This window comes from Rhipicephalus microplus, chromosome X (genome assembly GCF_043290135.1).
Source record: "Rhipicephalus microplus isolate Deutch F79 chromosome X, USDA_Rmic, whole genome shotgun sequence".
Lineage (NCBI taxonomy): Eukaryota > Metazoa > Arthropoda > Arachnida > Ixodida > Ixodidae > Rhipicephalus > Rhipicephalus microplus.
Genome location: NC_134710.1, coordinates 101471938 through 101492336, shown reverse-complemented (window position 1 = coordinate 101492336; position 20399 = coordinate 101471938). Strand labels below are relative to the sequence as shown.

The 20399-nt window shown below is 45.4% G+C and overlaps 1 protein-coding gene and 1 long non-coding RNA gene across 2 annotated transcripts in view; one reads left to right on the top strand and one right to left on the bottom strand.

Annotated features, from left to right (window-relative positions):
* Nucleotides 1-20399, top strand: part of LOC142775681 (uncharacterized) — a 254538-nt gene that overhangs the window by 145191 nt on the left and 88948 nt on the right. The gene's annotated exons all lie outside the window — the stretch shown is intronic.
* Nucleotides 9612-13001, bottom strand: LOC119176295 (uncharacterized). Its single transcript, XM_075877338.1, has 2 exons — nucleotides 12693-13001; nucleotides 9612-11852 (listed from the first exon to the last, which is right to left on the bottom strand). The coding sequence occupies exons 1-2, from the start codon at nucleotides 12883-12885 to the stop codon at nucleotides 10978-10980; spliced, it is 1068 nt and encodes a 355-aa protein (XP_075733453.1). The 5' UTR covers nucleotides 12886-13001; the 3' UTR covers nucleotides 9612-10977.

Here is a 20399-nt window from a genome sequence, read left to right as displayed (position 1 = left end):
ATGGAATCATCTGCTATATAAGCAAGCAGGCACCGACTGTCAAGACGGAGCAGATCGAGCAGCCACCTTTGGACGACTGTCTAACCGATTATTCTGCACTCTGCAGGTGCAAATTGTCTTGTCAACACTGTAGTGCAATCAAGCACAAATTCTTGCTCTTGCGGCTCCCGAGTTGCTCTCAACGTTAGTTTCTTTATGTATCCTTTTTTCTATGCGTTATAAAACCATTTTTTAAAACGAAGAGTGAAGTGGTCGACCGGATGGAAAAAAAGCTAGATGCCCTAACAGATTTCGCTAATGCTCTCAGCGAAAAAGCCCCAATTACTATAAAATATTTGGGAAATGTACTTCTTTAGATGACTATATTATGTTCATTGATGCTCTTTCCGATATCAAGACTCATGTGAAGGGTGTAAATCCCGTGAACAGCGCTATAAAAGCCTAGTTGGCATTTCTCAGGGCATCTATAAACTTCGCAAGTGACAGTTTTGATGAACTGAAAACCGAAATAAAATCGCTACGCAAAGACCAAAATGATACAAGAAATCGTAACCTCGAATGTCAGTAAGAAAACGCGCAAATGAAGGAAAAACTATGCGACACAAGAAAAGAACTGCTCGATCTACAGCAATATTCGAGGCATAACAATGTTTAGCTCAAATGTGTTCCTTTTGACAAAAGCGAACACTTATAAAAAATTATCGCAAAATTGCTGATTGTTTGGGCGTTCAGCTCAACAGTCAAGATTTGGATGTTGTACACAGAGTACCAACTAAAGCAAACAATGCAACAAATATCGCGGTGAAATTTGTGTCGAGGTCTAAGCGTGATAAAGTTCTAAAATCGGCAAGAAATAACCGGCTGAATACAATGATGCTAGGTTTCCCAACAAATTCGCCTCTGTTCGTGAACGAACACTTGTGTCTAGAAAATAAAGTGTTGCTAAGTAAGGCCATCCAAAAGGAAAAGGACAAAAACTGAAAATTTGTCCAGGTCTCTTGGCGATTGATTGATTGATGATGAAGATCTTGGCGATTGATGATGATTGATATGTGGGGTTTAACGTCCCAAAACCGCCATATGATTATGAGAGACGCCGTAGTGGAGGGCTCCAGAAATTTTGACCACCTGAGGTTCTTTAACGAGCACCCAAATCTGAGCACACGGGCTAACATTACCACCTCCATCGGAAATGCAGCCGCCGTAGCTGGAATGCGATCCCGCGACCTACGGGTCAGCAACCGAGTACCTTAGCCATGTGCATTAGACCACCGTGGCGGGGCAGATCTTGGCGAGGAAATCTGAGAACTCGAAGGTCATTCACATGACGATAGTTATAGCGCGAGAACAAAACGTCGTCGTTTTGTTCTCGCGCTATAACTATTGTCATGCCATACCAACTATAGCCCAAGCTGCCACGCGTCATTCACATGTCATGTGAAGCTGACCTTGGGAAACAAGTATAGGTACTTCTCTGCATAGTCTAACGTATCTTTCGCTATAAAATGGCACTCGCAGTACCTCAAGTAGATCAACTACTCAGTGATAGGCGTACTAATATTTTCCACTGCAGTATCCAAAGTATCAGAAAAAACATAGACGTGCTCCTTACTTTTTTATCAAAGCATGTTCACACTTTTGATGTTCTAGTGATCACGGAAACGTGGTGGAAGAAAGGAGAGACACTGCATGTTCCTGGATATGTTACCCTATCGCATCAACGCGACTCATGTTCACGTAGTGGCGGCGTCGCACTTGTCATGAAAAGTGGACACGTGTTTACAGAGCTATCATCAGTGAATTGTAGTTCTTCAGATAAAGAATGCCTTTTTGTTAAAATGCAATCTTTTAGTATAATCGGATTCATTTATCGACCACCGAATTCTAACATTGACCGATTTTTAAACAAGATGGAAGAAACTTTCTTTCATTTGTCGGTGAATTACAACCAAGTTGTTGCGGACATGAATATTGACACCCGTGATTCTAAATATACAAGTTATAAACAATTACTGAATTCTTTTAGTTTTTGCAATGTGATAAACATACCTACGAGAGTAACCAGTACATCAGGAGAACAATTAATGATATTTTGACTAACATACCATCCAAAGTGTATGCTGGCGTTTATAATGAACCAGTATCAGATCACCTTCGTACCTTTGTTTCCGCAAAAGACACACAAAAAATCAGCACACCACGTTTCGCAACAAATGGTAAAATAGATTACAATTTACTATAAAGTATCGTTCTCGCAATTGATCCTGAAAGTTTATATGATAATGACGTCAATATTGAAGTCCAGACTGTAGTAACATTCCTCATCGAAGGCGTTGACGATAGCAGCAAAAATGTGTCTACACGCTCAAGACCCCGATGTGCCCTTTGATGACACCAGAAATCCTTGCCATTGCTGACAAAAAAAAGCTTTTTGGTACCATAAATGGAATAAGCATAAAGATAATAAATATTATTTAGGCCAGCTCAAAATTTTCAGGAATAAGAGCATGTTCCTCACAAGACAGTGAAAGAAGGAATATTATTCTCGCCTAATTGAACAAGCTCAGGGCAACTCTAAGAAAACTTGGGAGATTGTAAACGAGGTTGTTGGAAACCAACCACGACAACACGTGCTACCTGATACTACTGATGTGATATCTTTTGATAAATTTAATAAATATTTCACTGAAATTGGTCTAGCCTTGGTAGTGCAGTTCTCTTCCTGCAGTACTCAATGCTTTTCGCCGTCGTTGCCAAACACATTTGCAGTGCACTACATAAATCTCAATGAAATTAAAAAAAACTATTGCTAATTTATATACGATCAAAGCCAGTGAGATAGATGGGACTACAACAAGAGTAGTGAAACACAATATAAACGTATTGGGCCCAATTTTATGTGATATACTCAACCACTCATTGCGTACGTCAACATACCCATCCTGGGGGAAGTGATTTTAAGGGAAAAGTAGAGAAAAGCGAGCCCCGCAACTGTCTCTCAGGGGGAGGACACCTCAACAGTAGCTCACGAGGGATGGGGGGTAAAGAAGGGATTAAAAGGATAGGATTAAAAGGTAAAGAGATAGAGAGAGAGGAAGGAGAGAGCGAGGCGCAGGGACAGCGAACGACGGAAGTGAGGAGAAGATAGGAAAGATGGAGACGGTCGCTGCAGGAGTCCGAGGACGGGGCACCACTGGCGAGAGTTCTTGTCGGCGACAGGAGATGGCGTAGGGCTAATCCAGTCGGCCACAGCTACGCTTTCGTCATCGTCGGGGACCGGCGTCAGGAGGTGGTGTAGGACCAACCCAGTCGGCCAGAGCTGCACTGTCGTCGGAGATCGCGAAGGCACAACCGGTCGGCACGGAATCCAGCGAGCGAGTGCACATACCCATCCTGTCTGGAAAAGGCTAAGGTAGTACCAGTGTACAAGGATGGTGATCGCTGTGACCCTTCCAGTTACAGCCCAATATCTGCTTTAAGTATAATAAATAACATCTTTGAAAGAAATTTACCAAAATAGATTTGGATCTTTTTAGAAAAAATATCACGCAATATGGCCCGAGCAACATGGATTCTTGTCGCATCATTCGACTTCCGCTGCTGTACTATTACTATCACAAAAAATTAATGCTGCAATACGTAATAACCTCCTTGTAGCAGTAGTTTTCCTTGATTTGAAGAAAGCATTCGATATGGTTGATCATAATATCTTATTGAAATTGAGACATCATGGCTTCCAGGTAAAATATATGACTTATTTGCTAGTTACATGAGCGAACGTCAACAAATGGTCATCATGCGTAATATTACCTCTACCTTTCCTTGTTATATATAAACACAGGCGTACCGCAAGAGTCCGTTCTGGGAACCTTTTTGTTTTTATTGTACACAAAAGGTCCACCAAACATACTAACATCGTCGGAGATGCTAATGTACGCTGATGACACAGCTGTTATAGTTACTGCCGAGAATGTCATGCATCTAGAGCATAAAATTAATGCTGAACTAAAAAGTACCTGTCAGTGGTTTTCAGCAAACAAATTGACAATTAATGCTAAGAAGACTAAATATGCTCTCTTCCACTCCCGTCTTAACGATATAAGTAACGAGCCTATGTGTATTAAAATAAGTGAATGCGTACATGAGCAGACGAAACATTTTAAATATGTGGGAGTAGCTTTCGATGGCCATTTAAAGTGGCAAAACCATACTACGTCTGTATGCCCTAAACTAAGATCTGGTTGCAGTATGCTATTGAATGCTAGTATTTTCAAAGAGATACTCTCCGGATGCTCTATTTCGCTTTTTTTTTTTCATTGTCACGTATCTTATTGCACAGATTCATGGAGGTCGACTTTAAAACATATTTGGAACCCATACGCATTCTACAAAAGCGAGCACTTCGAATTATCAACAATGCTAGACATGATGATCACAGCATGCAATTGTTTCATAAAATGCAAATAATACCATTCGATCATTTACGAGAGCAAAAGATTGCACTTACCGTCTATAACATCATTGATAACAATGTGCCATTTCATATATCTATATTTTCATCTTCCTCCCGCCTTACCCGACGTGCCACACTAATCAATTTCAATCTTCCACCTACAAATAATCTTTATGGACAACAATTAATACAATTTGCAGGTGTCAAGACATGTAATGATATTCCGTACCAAATAAAAGAAAGGGAAAGTTTTTTTTTGTGCGCTGAAACAGCTGTTTCTTCAAAAAATGAGCAGTTACACTAGCACGCACATTTCCTGCAATGACATATTGATTGTATATCACACTTGACGTTCTTATGTACCACTATGTATTTATATTTGATGTAAATAATAGAAATAATATGTTGCATGCATATCCACGCCATGTTGCGTGGTATTGCTATTGCCCTAGGAGCGTGCTTTCAGGACAATGACAACATGATTCTTTTCTATGTTTTGCATCATTTTTGTTGTTATGACTGAAGTGTATTTTAATAGCTGCTTTGTTTGAACAACCTGTTTTTTTAAATGTATATTTTATTAGACCCCTTACTAGCCAGTGGCTATGGGTGAAGAAGTGTTGTGTATTTTCTTGTACTAATAAGAACTTGAACCAATAAAGAAAGACAGATTTTACGCCGCCGCAAAAGACGGTATGATGCAGTTTTCTAGGTGTTGTATTCTATTAGGAGACTGTTGGGTGACTAGGTGACTAGGTGTTCATGACAAACAAAATCTGGCTTGGCGGATGGTATATCAGGGGTTTCCAGCTTCAAGATGCGCAGATTGTGGATACACAGCACATCCGCTCATTATGAAGAGACCAACTGGTGAAGTGGATTCATTCGATAGTGAACTTTTCTCTGCAAATACGTTCTCCTGGCTCTCAAACACTATGTAATTTGATAGCCATATGGCAATGTCACTGGGAAGGGCGCCTTTGTTTTCTTATTCACGCTATACTTTTGTATCGATTTAATGGCATACAAACAGTGATTTTTTTTTCATCCTTTGCCCACATTGCTTCAACAATATTGCTGTTCAGGGCACCGCCACTTTCAGCCATTGATGCTTTCATCGTTTATAGAAGAACGTTTTTCCATCGTATCGAACACGATACTGTTCTATCTGCTCATCCCTCTTCAAGCATGTCTCCCACAAAGAATTTTGTTTCTAATGTATGTCACTGTAGCGAGCTCTATATAAGGGATGGTATACCATTACATCTGAAGAAATGTTCGTTGTGGGGTAGCGATGAAACCCGCCGCATTGCCTAGTACAATCTTTCGGCGATAGTCTTGCTGTGGACTCTTGTTCACACACGTAACTAATTTGCAAAATTTCTTCACTGATGCACCTTAACCGTCAATAATCGCATGGTGTCACTTCACTCAGCATTTTATTACTGTCACAACAATGGCAGATCGTTCATGCCCTATGCATGAAACATTTAATGCGTTTACGGACAAAAAATATTACTGTAAGCATATGTTGTGCTCTAAAATATTTGATTGATTGATATGTGGGGTTCAACGTCCCAAAACCACCATATGATTATGAGAGACGCCGTAGTGGAGGGCTCCGGAAATTTCGACCACCTGGGGTTCTTTAACGTGCACCCAAATCTGAGCACACGGGCCTACAACATTTCCGCCTCCATCGGAAATGCAGCCGCCGCAGCCGGGAATTGAACCCGCGACCTGGGGGTCAGTATCCGAGTACCTTAGCCACTAGACCACCGTGGCGGGGCTCTAAAATATTTGCATTGTGTGTATTCACTATGACCGTCGACATCACCTTCTGCGTGAGCATCGGTTCAGATACTTTCGTGTCTGTCGTACATTTACAGTACTCATAGATTGAAGTGCAGTATGATTCCAATTTTGGGATGACGACGGCTATTAACCGTGATAACCGTGTCATGCCACTGCAAACCTGGCTTCTTCGAGCCAGGTTTGCAGTGTAATGTATATTGGCTCCGATTTAAGCGTTCGAGTCAAAATTACGCCGATATGACACCAATTGCATGCGCTGGAAACGAAGTGCGTGCATTACTTATGCCTACATTTTCGCGTTTTAAACCGTGTGCACTGTACTTCAGCAAAATGCGCAGCAAGGTGCGACTATAGATGGTTCTTTTGATGGTCATTCAGGGGAGATAAAGCTCTTCATCTGACGGAGGGTCGCTACTACTAAGTGTCATTTACGTGGGCGAGGGAGGGAGCGACAACTCTGCGACAATTAGGTTCCATGCCTGAAAGCGACTGCTGTTGAATAGCCCTCGAAGAGTTCAATCTCCATGGCGTTTAATAACCGTGTGAACCCCTCTAATGACACTCTGCCCCAGCGCACGCATGCGCTGCAGCGCAGTGTTACATACGTTAACTGTGGATGTACGTAATCTTGGCCAGTATAAAATACCACGCCAAATGGAGGCAATGGGTGCAGTGTCTGCGCGATCGACAGCACTGGCATGCATAAATTTGTATCGCCAGGGCTGGAGAGGGGGGAAGGTTAACGCAAGGGCACACACCGCACTTATTGCGTATGTGAAAATGTGCTTGGAGACGTAAAACGGAGAATTCGCTTTTTTGTTTGTTTCTTTTTCTTTTTTTCGTCGACGCATTCATCTTACTGTACGCGCCAGGAAGAGAGAAAGAGTAATGCGAAACTTTCTGAATTAGGGTGTGATAGAAGCCGTTTAGCGTCCGCCCGGTTGCGGAGGAGGGGAGGCGACGACGCTTTCCTAGGCGCACACGCAGAAGGTGGCGACGAAGGACCGGACGCGTCGGTATATATGAAGACAGGTAAGAATCAGGGCGCGCTCTCAAAAAGCGCGTCCACAAAAGGTTCCGAGCTCGAAGGGAAGCCCATGGCACAATGCAGCCGGCGGCCGATGACCACGCAGGTTTTTCGGCCAGCCGGCAACCTGCCGCGCGGCGCCAGAGGTCCTTTTGTGTCCCTGCGCACCTATCATCCGTTCAGACCATTCGTTCAGCTACCTGCGAAGACTGTCGTTCAAGATTCGACGCCTCCTTCCATTTCCCGCGGGCCCGGGTCCTTTGTGGGGCGCCTTGCTATTTGTGGCTCCCCATCGGCGTCTCGGTGCATCGGAGGCGCTGTCCCAGTCCACACCGCGCGTCCACGGACCTCTCTGGCTGTTTGAGGGCTCTGGTCGTGGAATGTCTCCATATATTTCCTTAAACTATCTTCGTATACAGAACTGGGGCCGAATTCGCATAGCCATTATTCAGAAGTCCGGTATGTCTTCGCCCGGCCGCGTTCACTAATAACGTCTCTGGTGTCGTGCACAAGTGACGCGGATGTGCTCCTATATAAACAGTCTTAGCGTAAGGAGACATTTAGTATCATATCTAATGACGCAGTAATTTGATGAGCTTTACTGCATTGCCATGGTGATGAAGCGACAAGTAAAAAGCGTTGGTCACGCGTTCAAACGTTTCCTTTGCCGTTTATTTGTCATGCGTCTGTGCATTAAAAATGGTGCTTGTCATTAGAAGTTATTGTTGGGCATTACTGTCAATAATATAGAAATAGAAGTGAGTAGACCTCAATTTTAATATATACCTGGTCATCACTTTTAAAAGCTATTACGAAGTAAATATATGTGCGGAATGATTTTCACGATAAGAAATTTTGCTTGAATTTTTGCTTATCAATTTGTGATCGTTTTATTAGGAGATGATTTTGTCACAATTGATGTCTTAAATTCATACTATGCCGGGAAAGCACAAGTAAACAGCGAATTTTCCTCATTCTGTTTTTTTAACTAAATGGTAAAATGGTTGTTAATAATACCACTTAGTCCTGCTGAAGTTTTTGGGGTCGTGGGGAATTAGCTTTTTGCTTTGCGTGTCACTGTCATCAAACGAATGTTACTACGCACTGTCGCACTTTTATTTCACTTCCGCACTTCAAGGTGTGGCTAACCCAAGCACCATCTGACTCAGCTTTGCAGAGAATTTGCATTTCGATGTCTTGGGCAGGTAATATAGTGAGCGTTCGCGTGACGCCATAAACATAGGCATTGTTTAGGCTCACTTTCCGCAATCTGTGCCCCGTTTCATTCGCCCTCACGTTTTAGAACGGTTGCATGTAGAAAAAGCAGCTGAAGAGCGACGTACAAGTATACTCTACGTCGTATTCCGTTTTCGTCAGCCCCAGGACCTGTGTTCGCGATTGAAAGAACTTTTACGGCACAATTATTCGTAGCGGACAATATTAGCCAATTGTGATACTTGGAATATCATTAGTCAAGCTGGATGACCGAAAACCCCTTATGAGCTGGAAGTTTAGAGAATTTAGCCTCATAAATTTATCAACAATTGTCGAGCTCAATAAGGTTGTTTTGCTGTTGTACACGTGAGCTATGCAAAAAAACATTCACTTGTAGCAGGGCGAATCGCTATGCAAGGAAGACTGCCTGCAGGATAAGTTTGTCTAAACATAAAGCTCTCCCGACAGTCACACCGCGCAAGGTATAACAAGTTTCGTGGAATCGATTACGACACAGAAATACCGGGAGGCCTTACCTCAAATCCACTTATTTCGCATCCGTGTGTCAACTGCATTGTTCACTGGCCTATACAGGGGCCCCCTTATTGTCGCTGAGTGCATCTATCAGCAGCGCAAGTTATGCGTCATTAAACAACCCTTCAGTTATGCGAAACGATGTGGTGGAGGAAATGTGGGCTTTAGCGTTAACCAGAACGCACGCTTAGGCTCTGCATTGTCTTGTTTTCTCCCTGCCCTCAGCACAGATGTGTTTGACTCCGTACAATGCGCCAGTGCATTTCTAAACATGAATCCTTTCCATATTTAAGAGGCATCAGAAGATGCGAACCATTGTGACCAGACTGGATTGTTATTAGTTAATGATGATAACCTTAGGAAAAGTGCGCACGAATGGAGGGACGCATGACACAAGTAAGCACACATAACTGTTTGTCTGGCGGGTATCTTCTTGTCCTCGATTTGGCCCGCCTGTACTTCTGCAAGACAACGAGTCAGAAGCGCTATAGAAGGCAATGATCGTCTCCTTGAAGTGGTCTTCGTGATTAGGCGAAGTAAATGACTTGAGCACAAATGTCGACAAGGTTGTAAAGTTAAAAAGTAGTTTATTGCTTTTTTCAAGCTGTATGGCAATATGAACATGACATTTTTTTTCCTCGAGAGCAATCAACAAATCTGTGTAACAAACACACACACACGGAAGTCACTGTGGGTGCTGTGTCAACAGTCATAACTTGTAATGGCAACTGTCGTGACGGTGCACGGTACAATGGAAATGGCAACAGTGCTCCGCCACAGGCATATGATAATGAGAAGGCTGATTCCCTTACGGGAGGAAGGATATCGTGTCTTGTTTATGTTTCAAAATTACAAAACGAAAATTCATGACTAGTCCTTACCGGATGACAAAATATGGGTGAGCATATTGTATGTACAGTTTGAAGTGAGCTCTTACTTTCACTGAGATAAGAAAAGACAAAAAAGATGGCAAATCTGTGCTAAAGCTGCTCCATTCTCAATCTGATAGATGCGAGGCACAAACAGAGAACAGGAGCTATAATGCACCTACAAACAGGAAATGCCTTAATGTGCCCTTCCTACGCTCGTTCCAAACCAGGTACAAGAAAGAAGAAGAAAAAAAAACATGGCACTTTGAGACACGAACAATGCCCGTACAGCTAAGCCTCAGCGCTCAAGGCCTCCCCCGGGGACAGCTTGGTCTGTACGCCCAAGGGGATTCGTGAGCTAGATTTACACCAATTAGTAGCCACTGACCGAATTTGGAGGGAAGCATATCAGTGTACGCGAACAGTGAACTAGTTCTTGCGAACTAAAGCATTCGTGAATTCGACCACTTGGGCCCGTATCCGCGAAGCAGTTGCTACGCCAAAAACAGGCGATGGCGGATCGTGGCAACGAGCATTTTGGCCGACAAGTGACACAACGTTTTCGGGCGCAGAAAACTTTATAAATTAAATTGTAACAAGCATCGTTAAATTAAAGCGCTGGCATGTTTGAGCTTGACTGACAAAAGGGACGAACAAAAAGCAATGCGCTTTCTTTGAGGAAACTTGTGCGTGCGAAATCGTTCTTGGTGGATATTTATTTACCAAGCCTGAGTGGCCAAAGAAAACTGCCATGAAGCTACTCGGCAGGCCTTAAGCTTTTTTGTCAGCGAACGTGGTTGCCTAATTGCTCCGTACGCGAATAGTGTGAACTTGCTGACGAGCTGTTCTGATGGAAACAATCTTTGGCAATGGATGGCAGTTACTCTCGCGCTACGCGAGAGAACAAGGAAACGAGACTCGTAGTGAAGGAAAGAATGTCTTCAAATAAATACGAGACGACCAGTGGCATGGAACGTGCCGGGCCGTTTCTGCTGTTTAAAGCCTGCGAACAGGACGCGACTAGAGTCTGTACATGTTATAAATAATACCCCTACGAAACGCACCTACGGCTTAGGCTGACTGCGGTTGAGCGTTGCGGCGGGGCAGCCACCGTCTTCATGCTTGAGCAACAGGGACATGCGCGAGAAGGTACGACTGCACGACTTGCAGCTGTACTTCTTAATGTCCGAATGCGTCTGCAAGTGGGCGCGCAGGTTTGAGCGGTCGGCGAAGGCTCGGCTGCAGTGCGGGCAGGCGAATGGCTTCTCCCCGGTGTGCGTCCGGATGTGGCCCTGAAGAAGCCAGGGTCGCGAGAAGGCTTTGCCGCACAGCTTGCACTTGCAGGGAAGCGTGTGCGTGCGGATGTGCATCTTGAGTGCGCCCAGGGATGAGTAGTCCTTCTCGCAATATTTGCACGAGAAGGACTTGCTCGTGGTGGCGGAGCAGTGGAACTGCCGGTGCTTTGACAGGCCGCTGTAGGTGGAGTAGCTGCGGTTGCAGCCGGTGCAAGGGTAGCGTGGCGCGTTCTCGGGCCGCCTCCGGGGTCGCTCTGAGGGAACTGGGGAGCCACGCGACTCCTTTTCGTCCGAAGAGGAAGATGAGACGCCAGACGACCACGAGGGAACCACGGCGTCTCGCTGGGGTGGGCTCTGCTTGGCCAGCTCGCGTGGTGTCATCGGATGGCTGGCCACCAAAGGAGGAGGAACCAGGGGCGCGTAGTAGTCGCTTGCGGCTGGCATGGGGTAGAGCGTGAGCGGCATGTAGCCGTGGGGCAGGTACGCCGGCTGGTGCGGCCAGTCCAGGGGTCGGTCACCCTTGGGAGCGATGAGCGCCACCCCTGGTGGTGGTGTGATGGCCACTGGCCGGTGAATGGATGGGTACTCGGACCTCACGCTCGATCTTTTCGCCTTTAGGCTGAGGTCGAATGGCCGCGCGATATCTGGAAAGAGATGGTGCTTTCATCAGCTCGTGCACATTCTTTACCGATACCATCTGGCAGTGTCGCATCGGCCCTGATAGGCAGATGCGGCGCTGCTCAGAGTATCATAAGAATCTATGCACAGAAAAACAGCACTTCTAAATATCAGCTTGCCAACGAACTCAAAGCACGCATAAACGTTTATCTTTGTTTTAGCAGCTGGAAGGAATACTTGGATTTTGCGATCCAGTGTTTACATTATCGTGTTCGATTGTAGGATATCTCACTTGTCACAGATGCAGAGTGACAGAACCGCAGCAGTCGCGCATTGCCTTTCATCGATAAACAAACAACCGCTAAAACCAGGTGCAAGCCTGTTTTCGACGGCAGCTTATCGAACAACTCCGCTACAGACAGTTGTCTTTGCGCTGTAGTTCGCAGCCCATGTTATCGGACACCTGCTTGTCAAAAGCGCGGCACCATCGTGGTGCGCAAACACTGCCGTGATTTATAGACAACTACAAATGTGCCGACCACTTATCAGAGTGCATGCTTCTCTTCTACCTTTGGATGTCTTGCGGCGGAGCTGCCGTCTGTGACTGTCGGTCACAGTCGGCAAACCAAGCTTGCGTAACGGTCATTTTGTGAGTAGACAGCAATAATACCTATACCTGATCCTTTACTAATAGCAGCACCAGCGTTACCACTAGTCTCGACCTTTAGAAAGAGACCATCGCCGAGTGTATGCATGGTCAGAACGCACAACTCAACGAGGGCCTCCCAGATCCGCACATTGCAAGAGGTTTTTAAAACGCGAATAGGTTTAAGCACAGCTAAAAACAGGGAGGTAAAATACCCTACCTGGAACGCAGCTGTCGGAGAGCGCCGGTGACAAGGCCAGAGGAACCCGCACTACTGGTGGGGGTGACGTGCTGAGATCCTCGGCTTCGTGCGAGCTGTCGTCGAGCCAGGGCCTCTTGACGACGGCTACAGGCCGCGGCAAGGCCGTAGCTCCCGCGTTGACGTGCTTCTTGATGAGAAACGAACGCGGCATCTTGTTAAGTTTGAGCGCGGTGAAGGCGGGTAATCCGAGTCTGGCAGCGTGCGTCGTCTACAGCAGCGGCCTCCGTGTCGTCATCAAGACCGCAACAGGGCGAACCTACCGACACGAAGCGCGCAAGCGAGTCTGGCCGCAAGCACCACGCGCAGTGCTCTTTGAAGGTCCCAGAGAGGCAGGTGAAGGAAGTGGTGCCCCCCTCTTTCCTTCCGCCGTCGCCCTCGCCCACCGGGCCCTGCCAAACCGCTTCACAACACGTAAAAGCAGAGCAAAACCGACGCGGGAAGCTTTATAAATAAAAACGCCTGCATCGCTCGACTGCTCCCCCCGCTCTCTACTACCGGGCCAACCGCCAATGGGAAGCGCGCTGGATCGACCAATGACGCTGTGCAGTTGGCTTGCGCTAAGGCGCGATTAGCGAACGTCCCGAGCTTATTGGCCGCTCCAGCGGCTCGTCTTTGGTGCTCGCGTTCGAGCTGGAGCCACTCTGTCGCTTCCCTGCAGCGCGCCTTTGATGCCGCCCGTGGCGCGCCGGCGCATCTGAGAGATCGTTAATGATACGCGACGCCTCCACGGCACGCACCAAGCTGGACGGCCGCTGCCCTGACATGCGCGTCCGCCGAGATTACGCAAGATCCTCCCTCTCGCACTTTCCTTTTCTTTTCGGCCAGGAAAACGCATCAAGGTTTAACCCAACTTTCGCAGTGGGTGAAGGTTAATGGCACGTGCCGTTTTGGGTAGAACTTGCCAAAGTCAGGTCACTGTGGCTGGCATCTTTACACGCTTAATAAATTAGTGCCCATTTCTCCCCTCTTTTAATATGGACACCTACTGTCGCTCAGCAGTTTACGCAGCAAACATTCCTCAACCTAACTTCTCGCTAGGCGCGGCTGTTGAAGTGACGAGGTAGAACAAAAAGGGTTCTTCAATTAATTCCCCTTCATTTGTTCTAAATTCGTCTTTTGCATGCTTCATAGCACTACTCTCTATTTGAAAATATTAGGCTATACGAATACATCAAATGAAGTGAGAACGTCTCTACTTCTTACCTGAAGAATCTCTTCCAGGATATCTTGGATATCTTCGTCCACGTAGTTTTAAATTTCCCCTATCGATTCCCAGGTGGTCAACAGTAAAAATGGACAGGTTTAATATGTAGATGAAATGAACGCTTTCACCATCACTGGTGGTCCAAGTTAAGCTACCCCGAAATACCTTCTTCCGTTGTTAGTTCCTTGTCAAATCAATCGACACGCGTGGTAGCAGTCGAATTGACGAATGACTGACGTCTGTTTCACCCCTCACATGTCCTGAGGACCCCATCCCTGGTGCACAAGCGGCTATGTACGTTCTATCTCGTGTGAGGAAAAATAACAGTCGGAATTACGCTCTCTTTACAGAATTTATCAGATAAAGTGAACAAATAAATGTGTGCCACTTAATTTGGCCGAAACGTGCCCGCTTTCATATGCAGAAACTCGTAACCACGAGTTCCTTACGATTACCTTCTACTTCAATCAAGTCAAATCTTTGCCTTACATCAAGTTGGGTGTCCCTCGAAAAGCGCTTATGAAACCGCTCGAGAGTGCCTGAAGGCTCACATACAAAGAAGCAGTTTCAAAATAAATGCTCTTAACAAATAACTTGCAATGAAAGCAGAGAAAAAGAACAGAAAAAAATTTGAATACTGTACGAACAGAGCAATGCAAATACACGCAGAACAAACTAAATACCCATGTACTATATATATGTGAGTTCATGAATACAATGAACGATAATAAAATAAGGAGGAGGAGGAGGAGGAGGAAGGGAAGAAATGAAAGGCAGGGAGGTCAACCAGACGCACGTCTGGTTTGCTACCCTGCACTGCTGGAAGGGGTGAGGGGATTAAAGGAGAAGAGAGAGAGAAGTGAAGGGCAACGTGTGTGTAGATGTGACCTTGTCCATTGCACGCTTATAAGCGGTCGCGTAGTCCGGTCGTCTTTAGAAAACTTAGCAATGCCCGCGTCGCTTTGCTGGCCTGCGACGCGTAGAGCCATGAGCCAAGTATCTTCTCTTCGGAAAAAGGTCTACTGTCTAGCGTCTCTAACGTTTCGCGTAGCAAGTTGCGTTCGCTCGCAAAACGTTCACATGAACACAGTAGATGTTCTATTGTCTCGTCAGTGTCACACGAGTCACATCGGGAGCTATCCGCCATTCCTATGCGAAAAGAGTACGCCTTTGTAAAAGCTACTCCTAACCACAGGCGGCACAGTAAAGTTGCATCCTGGCGGGAGAGGTCCGATAGAACTTAATTGAAGCTTTCTCGATGGGTCCAATTTGTGTAGTCGGCGGTTCCTGACACTGGGGTCACTCAGCCCATGTACTATAATAATAATAATAATAATAATAATAATAATAATAATAATAATAATAATAATAATAATAATAATAATAATAATAATAATAAACGTGATAAAAAAAAGAACGCGATACTAAGGGTAACATTTGATTTCATTCTGGGGGTCTTTATACAGTATACGCTAGAAAAAAGACACTAGGCAAGGATGAAAAATATTCCTGCGTTTCTCTTTCTGTAAACTTAAAAAAATTAGGGTCATTATCTACATAATATTAAATAGGGATGGTATTGTGTATCAGGGGAGCAAATGGTGCGAGGATGAGGAACGAGCCACTTAAGCGCTTTGGGTTCGTGAATGCGAGTGTTGTGTATATTTGTTTGATAGTCTTTAATACACGTTCGTGATTGTTCTTTGCAAAAAAGTAGCTATAAATTAGTCGGACATTCTACATGTGTTTCATAATGATTATTTCATAGTGATAGAATGAAGCATTTGTAGAAATACCGCGTGGGACATCTGCAGTATATAGCAGTGCCCTTTTCTGCAATAAGTGAGAGAGAGAGAGAGATAAAGATGCAAGGAAAGGCAGGGAGGTTAACCAGACGCACATCCGGTTTGTTACCCTGCACTGGGGAAGGGATAAAGGGGAGAAAAGAGGTTGCAGAAAGATGAGAAGGTACACACAATCACGAGCACACTCGGGGAGCACACACAGTCTATAGGCGGTCGCTCAGGTTTGTTGACTTTAGGTAAAGTAGCAGTGCTTTAGTTGCTTTCTGCGCAACTGAGGCAGATGTCCAAGGTCCTAGTATCTTCTGCACACAAAATGGTCCGGGGTCAAGTTGATTCAAAACCATCCGGAGCTGGCATCGCTGTGTGTCGTAGCAAGCGCAGCTGCACAGGACGTGTTCGATGGTCTCTTCAGCTCCGCAGTAGTCGCATGTAGGAGTATCTGCCATACCAATGCGAAAGGAGTACACCTTTGTAAATGCAACACCCAACCAAAGGCGGCATAACAGTGTCGCATCGGAGCGGGAAAGTTGTGATGGCAGCTTTAGCTTGAGCGAAGGATCCAGTTCATAAAATTGGCACCTTTGGAAGCTGGTAGACGACCAGAACGTGCGTGTGAGATCTCGAGCCAGCAGGTAAAGTTGTCTTGCTGCATCATTCCTTGATAGAGGAATCGGGACTACACGGGTTTCTTCATGGGCTGAGCGGGCAGCATCATCGGCTAATTGATTTCCGGTAATACCGATATGTCCAGGCAGCCATTGATATATAATATCATGCCCTCGTGCTAGAGCTTCATGATGGCAATGTCTTATTTCTTGTACCAATTGGTCATGACTCCTCCTACGCATGGCAGACTGCAAACTCTGAAGCACTGCCTTCGAATCGCAGAATATGACCCATTTTCCTGGACGTTCTTGAACGAGATATTGTAAAGCAGCCCTTATAGCAGCAAGCTTTGATGCCGTATAGATATAGTCATATGCGACAACTTAAACTTGATTGTCATTGCTGCAGCCGGAATTACAGCGGCACCTGATGAGCTGCTGGACTAGACGGACCCATCAGTGTATATCTGCGTTCGGTCTAAGTACAACTCATGTAATAATAGCAGTGTTGCTTGCTTCAATGCTACTCTGGAGTGATTGCTTTTCTTTTTGATTCCCGGAATTTCTAGACGCACTTGCGGCTGGTCGAGGAACCACAAAGGACATACCATTCTCGCAGCTGGCGTATATCCTGATGTAATGCTGTTTAGGTGCTTGGCTATGACGCCTGAAAACGTAGCACGTGGTCTTCCGGAAGGTAGAAGGGCCAAGTGGTGGTCGGGGACACGGCTAGCATGTCGAATGTGCGCTCTGGGGCAATCCACAACTCTATATGTCCTGACCGGATGGTCTTTGGCAAGCATGATTGTGGCATAAGTAGAAGCGCATCGAGGCAGTCCTAGGCAGATACGCAGTGCCTGACCCTGCAAACTCTCCAATGAATGAGTATTCGATTTGCAAGTGTTAGTCAGTACCGGCAAGCTGTGGCGCAATAGACCCAGAAATAGGGCCCTGTACAGCTGTAGCATGGAGGCCACAGAAGTTCCCCATGCTTTCCCGCACAAGAATTTCATTATATGCACAATAGATAGCAGTCTCTTCTTCAAGTACGCACAATGCGGGCTCCACGAAAGACTTCTGTCGATTATTATGCCCAGGAAACGATGCGTCCGTGCATATTTGACACTATGCCCATTGATGTAAACAGGGTATGGCGTCATTGGTTTGCGTGTAAACGCCATCAACGCGCACTTCACAGTTGATATATTTAGGCCTTGTTTTTGAAGGTATAGGCTGTTGTGAGGGTTGCTGCCCGCTGTATTCGTGCACGCACCTGAGGGCGAGTAACTGCAGCACTCCAGAGGCAAATATCATCGGCGTATATGGATAGGCACACCGACTTTGGCAGAACCTTCACCAGACCAATGAGGGCAACATTGAACAATGTGGGGCTTAAAACACCTCCCTGAGTGAATTAGAGCAATAAGTGAATTATTGGTATGTACTAAGGTTGTGGCCCGGGCCAAGACAAGTAGGCAGTGATTGATGCATGCGAGGAAAACAGAATGTGGTATATCTGCACCTTAGCTTTTTCCGAACAAGTGGCACTGTTTGGCGAGAAAAATACCGGTTCACCGGTGGAACCCGATGGAAATAAAATTAAGACAACCGCTGAAATGTGTCTCACCTCTTTCCAAGTAGGTTTGACCCAATGGAAAAACTTCTTCACCTAAGAGTATTGATGAGATCTAACAAACAATAATGCCAGGAAAGTATAGGAGAAGTTATTAGACCATATTATCATGTAAATGTGAAGAAAGAAAAGTGGCTAAAGAGATAACTTGCTGACTAACACTCTCGTGTTTAAATTCACATATATACCCAATAAAATTGGCTGGGGGGATAGCTGCCGTGGTAGCTCAGTGGTAGAGCATCGAAAGCGTTATTCAAATGTAGCCGGTTTGGTTCAGCGCTTAACTGTGACCGTTAGTTTGCGAGCTACAGAGCCGCTGAACTAGTGAACACATGAACTAGCTTTTCCGATTAGTGCCAACGTGACAATAAAAGGGCTGGAGGAGCAGTGTGTGTGTGTGTGTGTGTGTGTGTGTGTGTGTGTGTGTGTGTGTGTGTGTGTGTGTGTGTGTGCGTGTGTGTGTGTGTGAGAGAGAGAGAGAGAGAGAGAGAGAGAGCTCGAACGTCAGTGGTTTCAGCAGTAGTGCACTCAACTTATAATGATTTGCAAGTGTCAATGCAATGCAATTGTTATAACCAATAATTGTTATAAGCGGGTTAATAAAATAAAGACAAAAGAAAAAGAACTGCCAAAAAAATGTATTTGCATGCACGTACAGTGATGCAACTATAGACTTATTTACAGATCATCCAAATTCTATCAGCTTGGTTTGCTTCACGCGAAGCTTGCGCACATCTTTCGGAAGAGCATTAAGGTGCTCCACGCGGAAGGTCATCCGCGAAAACAAAGTCCTGGGGGAACTTATCAAGCGTTGGGCCTCCTGCGATAAAAAGTACCTTGGTAGGCTGCACAACCACGTTGGTCGGAGTCCCCACTGTCCCCAACACGTACACGTGCAACGGTCGTTTACTCAATAAGGTACTTGGTCATTTCCGAAACATCGTCTGCACGAAGCAAGCGGTCCTGGCTCGACGCATCTTCGTTAAGCACCGACCACAACTCCGGCAGATCTTCGGCTACCCCCACGGCATCACTTTGGAAGTTCGGAAGGAAAGCTCCTCCTGCTTTCGCTTATATATAGGTGGTTTTGTTGTGAAATAGGAAGTGGGGTTTGGTGCGCCTGATAGCTGCCTCTCGAAGAGGACACCTTAACCGGTACACACACAGGAAAGGGGTGGAAAGGGTACAGAGAGGCACAATTGACTCGTTTTTTTAGGGGTAGGGGAAATGGGATGTCTGGATGGGGTGCGGGGTGCATGGCGGCGCATGCCGTCGAGCAGAGAGCCATGTCCGGCGCTCGCTGTAGCCGGATTCAATCGCTGCATGCGATATCGCGGTACTGGAGCACCGTAATAGGCCGTTTATTTTACCATAAAAAACATACAAAAACTGAAGGTGCGATCGTTGTCCATCGTTATATTCAATATATTGTTACAAACGCTAAATTTATTAGTGGACTCGAGTAACGCTGTTATAGGTGCTGAGCTGTTATAAATGCTAATCAAAGTGCGAGAGCCAATCAGTGGCGCAAGTGTTGCCTTTCGTGACGTTGGTATATATAGCGCTATAAATTCCTTGTGAACTGCAGCCTAAGCCGCCCAAGGCACCTATGCATGTACCTGTGCTCACTCGTATCAAATGAGTGGCAGAAATCAAACACTATATTGTTTAATTGCAATACATAATATTTATTTATCACAATATTTATTACTATTTCTTGAATATATATACAATATATATCACAATATATTCATAGCCGGAGGCGCGTATCTTGCCAATTTTCACGGAAACGAAGTAAGTCATTGCTGTAGTTAGGTTACTATAATTATTTATTTGCGCAGGGTTCATTCCAGCAGTATGCGACGTGTCCAAAAAGAGATGAATTTAAGCGATTAAGACATCATCACACGAAGGATAAGCTGACCCACGCTGCATGCATCAAACGTTTAGGAATAATACATGCCAGGCAGTTGAGGGTCCTGAAATTTACGGAGGAAAAATATATAAAAAAGACGAGGGGGGAGCAGCAGCCAGCGTACTCCTGCCACCGTAATGAAAAGCAAAAATTCTCATAAATTATTCTACGTGCCTGAAATGCCCACAGAGATGTCATGACCGCACGTTTCAGGATTCTCGTCGGTGCCACATTTTAACTACACCAAGGGGAAGGGCAAGAGTGGGGGCTAGTTGGTTGAACATTGTTGAGACTCACACCGCGCTGGAATTAAACACACAAATAAAAGACACACTGAAGCACAGGTAGGACACACACGAGCGCGAACTAACAACTGTTTATTCGATGGAAATGTGACACACACATATATAGGTTGAAAGGAGAGAAAAAAGAAGAAAAAGAAAGAGCGTGAACATGCGCACTGCCCACCAAGATAAAGCGCCCATCAGTGCTAATCAAATCCA

What these genes read in the sequence shown, in the direction of transcription:
- LOC119176295 (XM_075877338.1), bottom strand. Translation starts at nt 12,885, where the DNA reads ATGCCGCGTTCGTTTCTCATCAAGAAGCACGTCAACGCGGGAGCTACG. An exon ending in CTCCGACAGCTGCGTTCCAG is followed by an intron (nt 11,853 to 12,692) that starts GTAGGGTATTTT and finishes ATCTCTTTCCAG; the next exon opens with ATATCGCGCGGCCATTCGAC.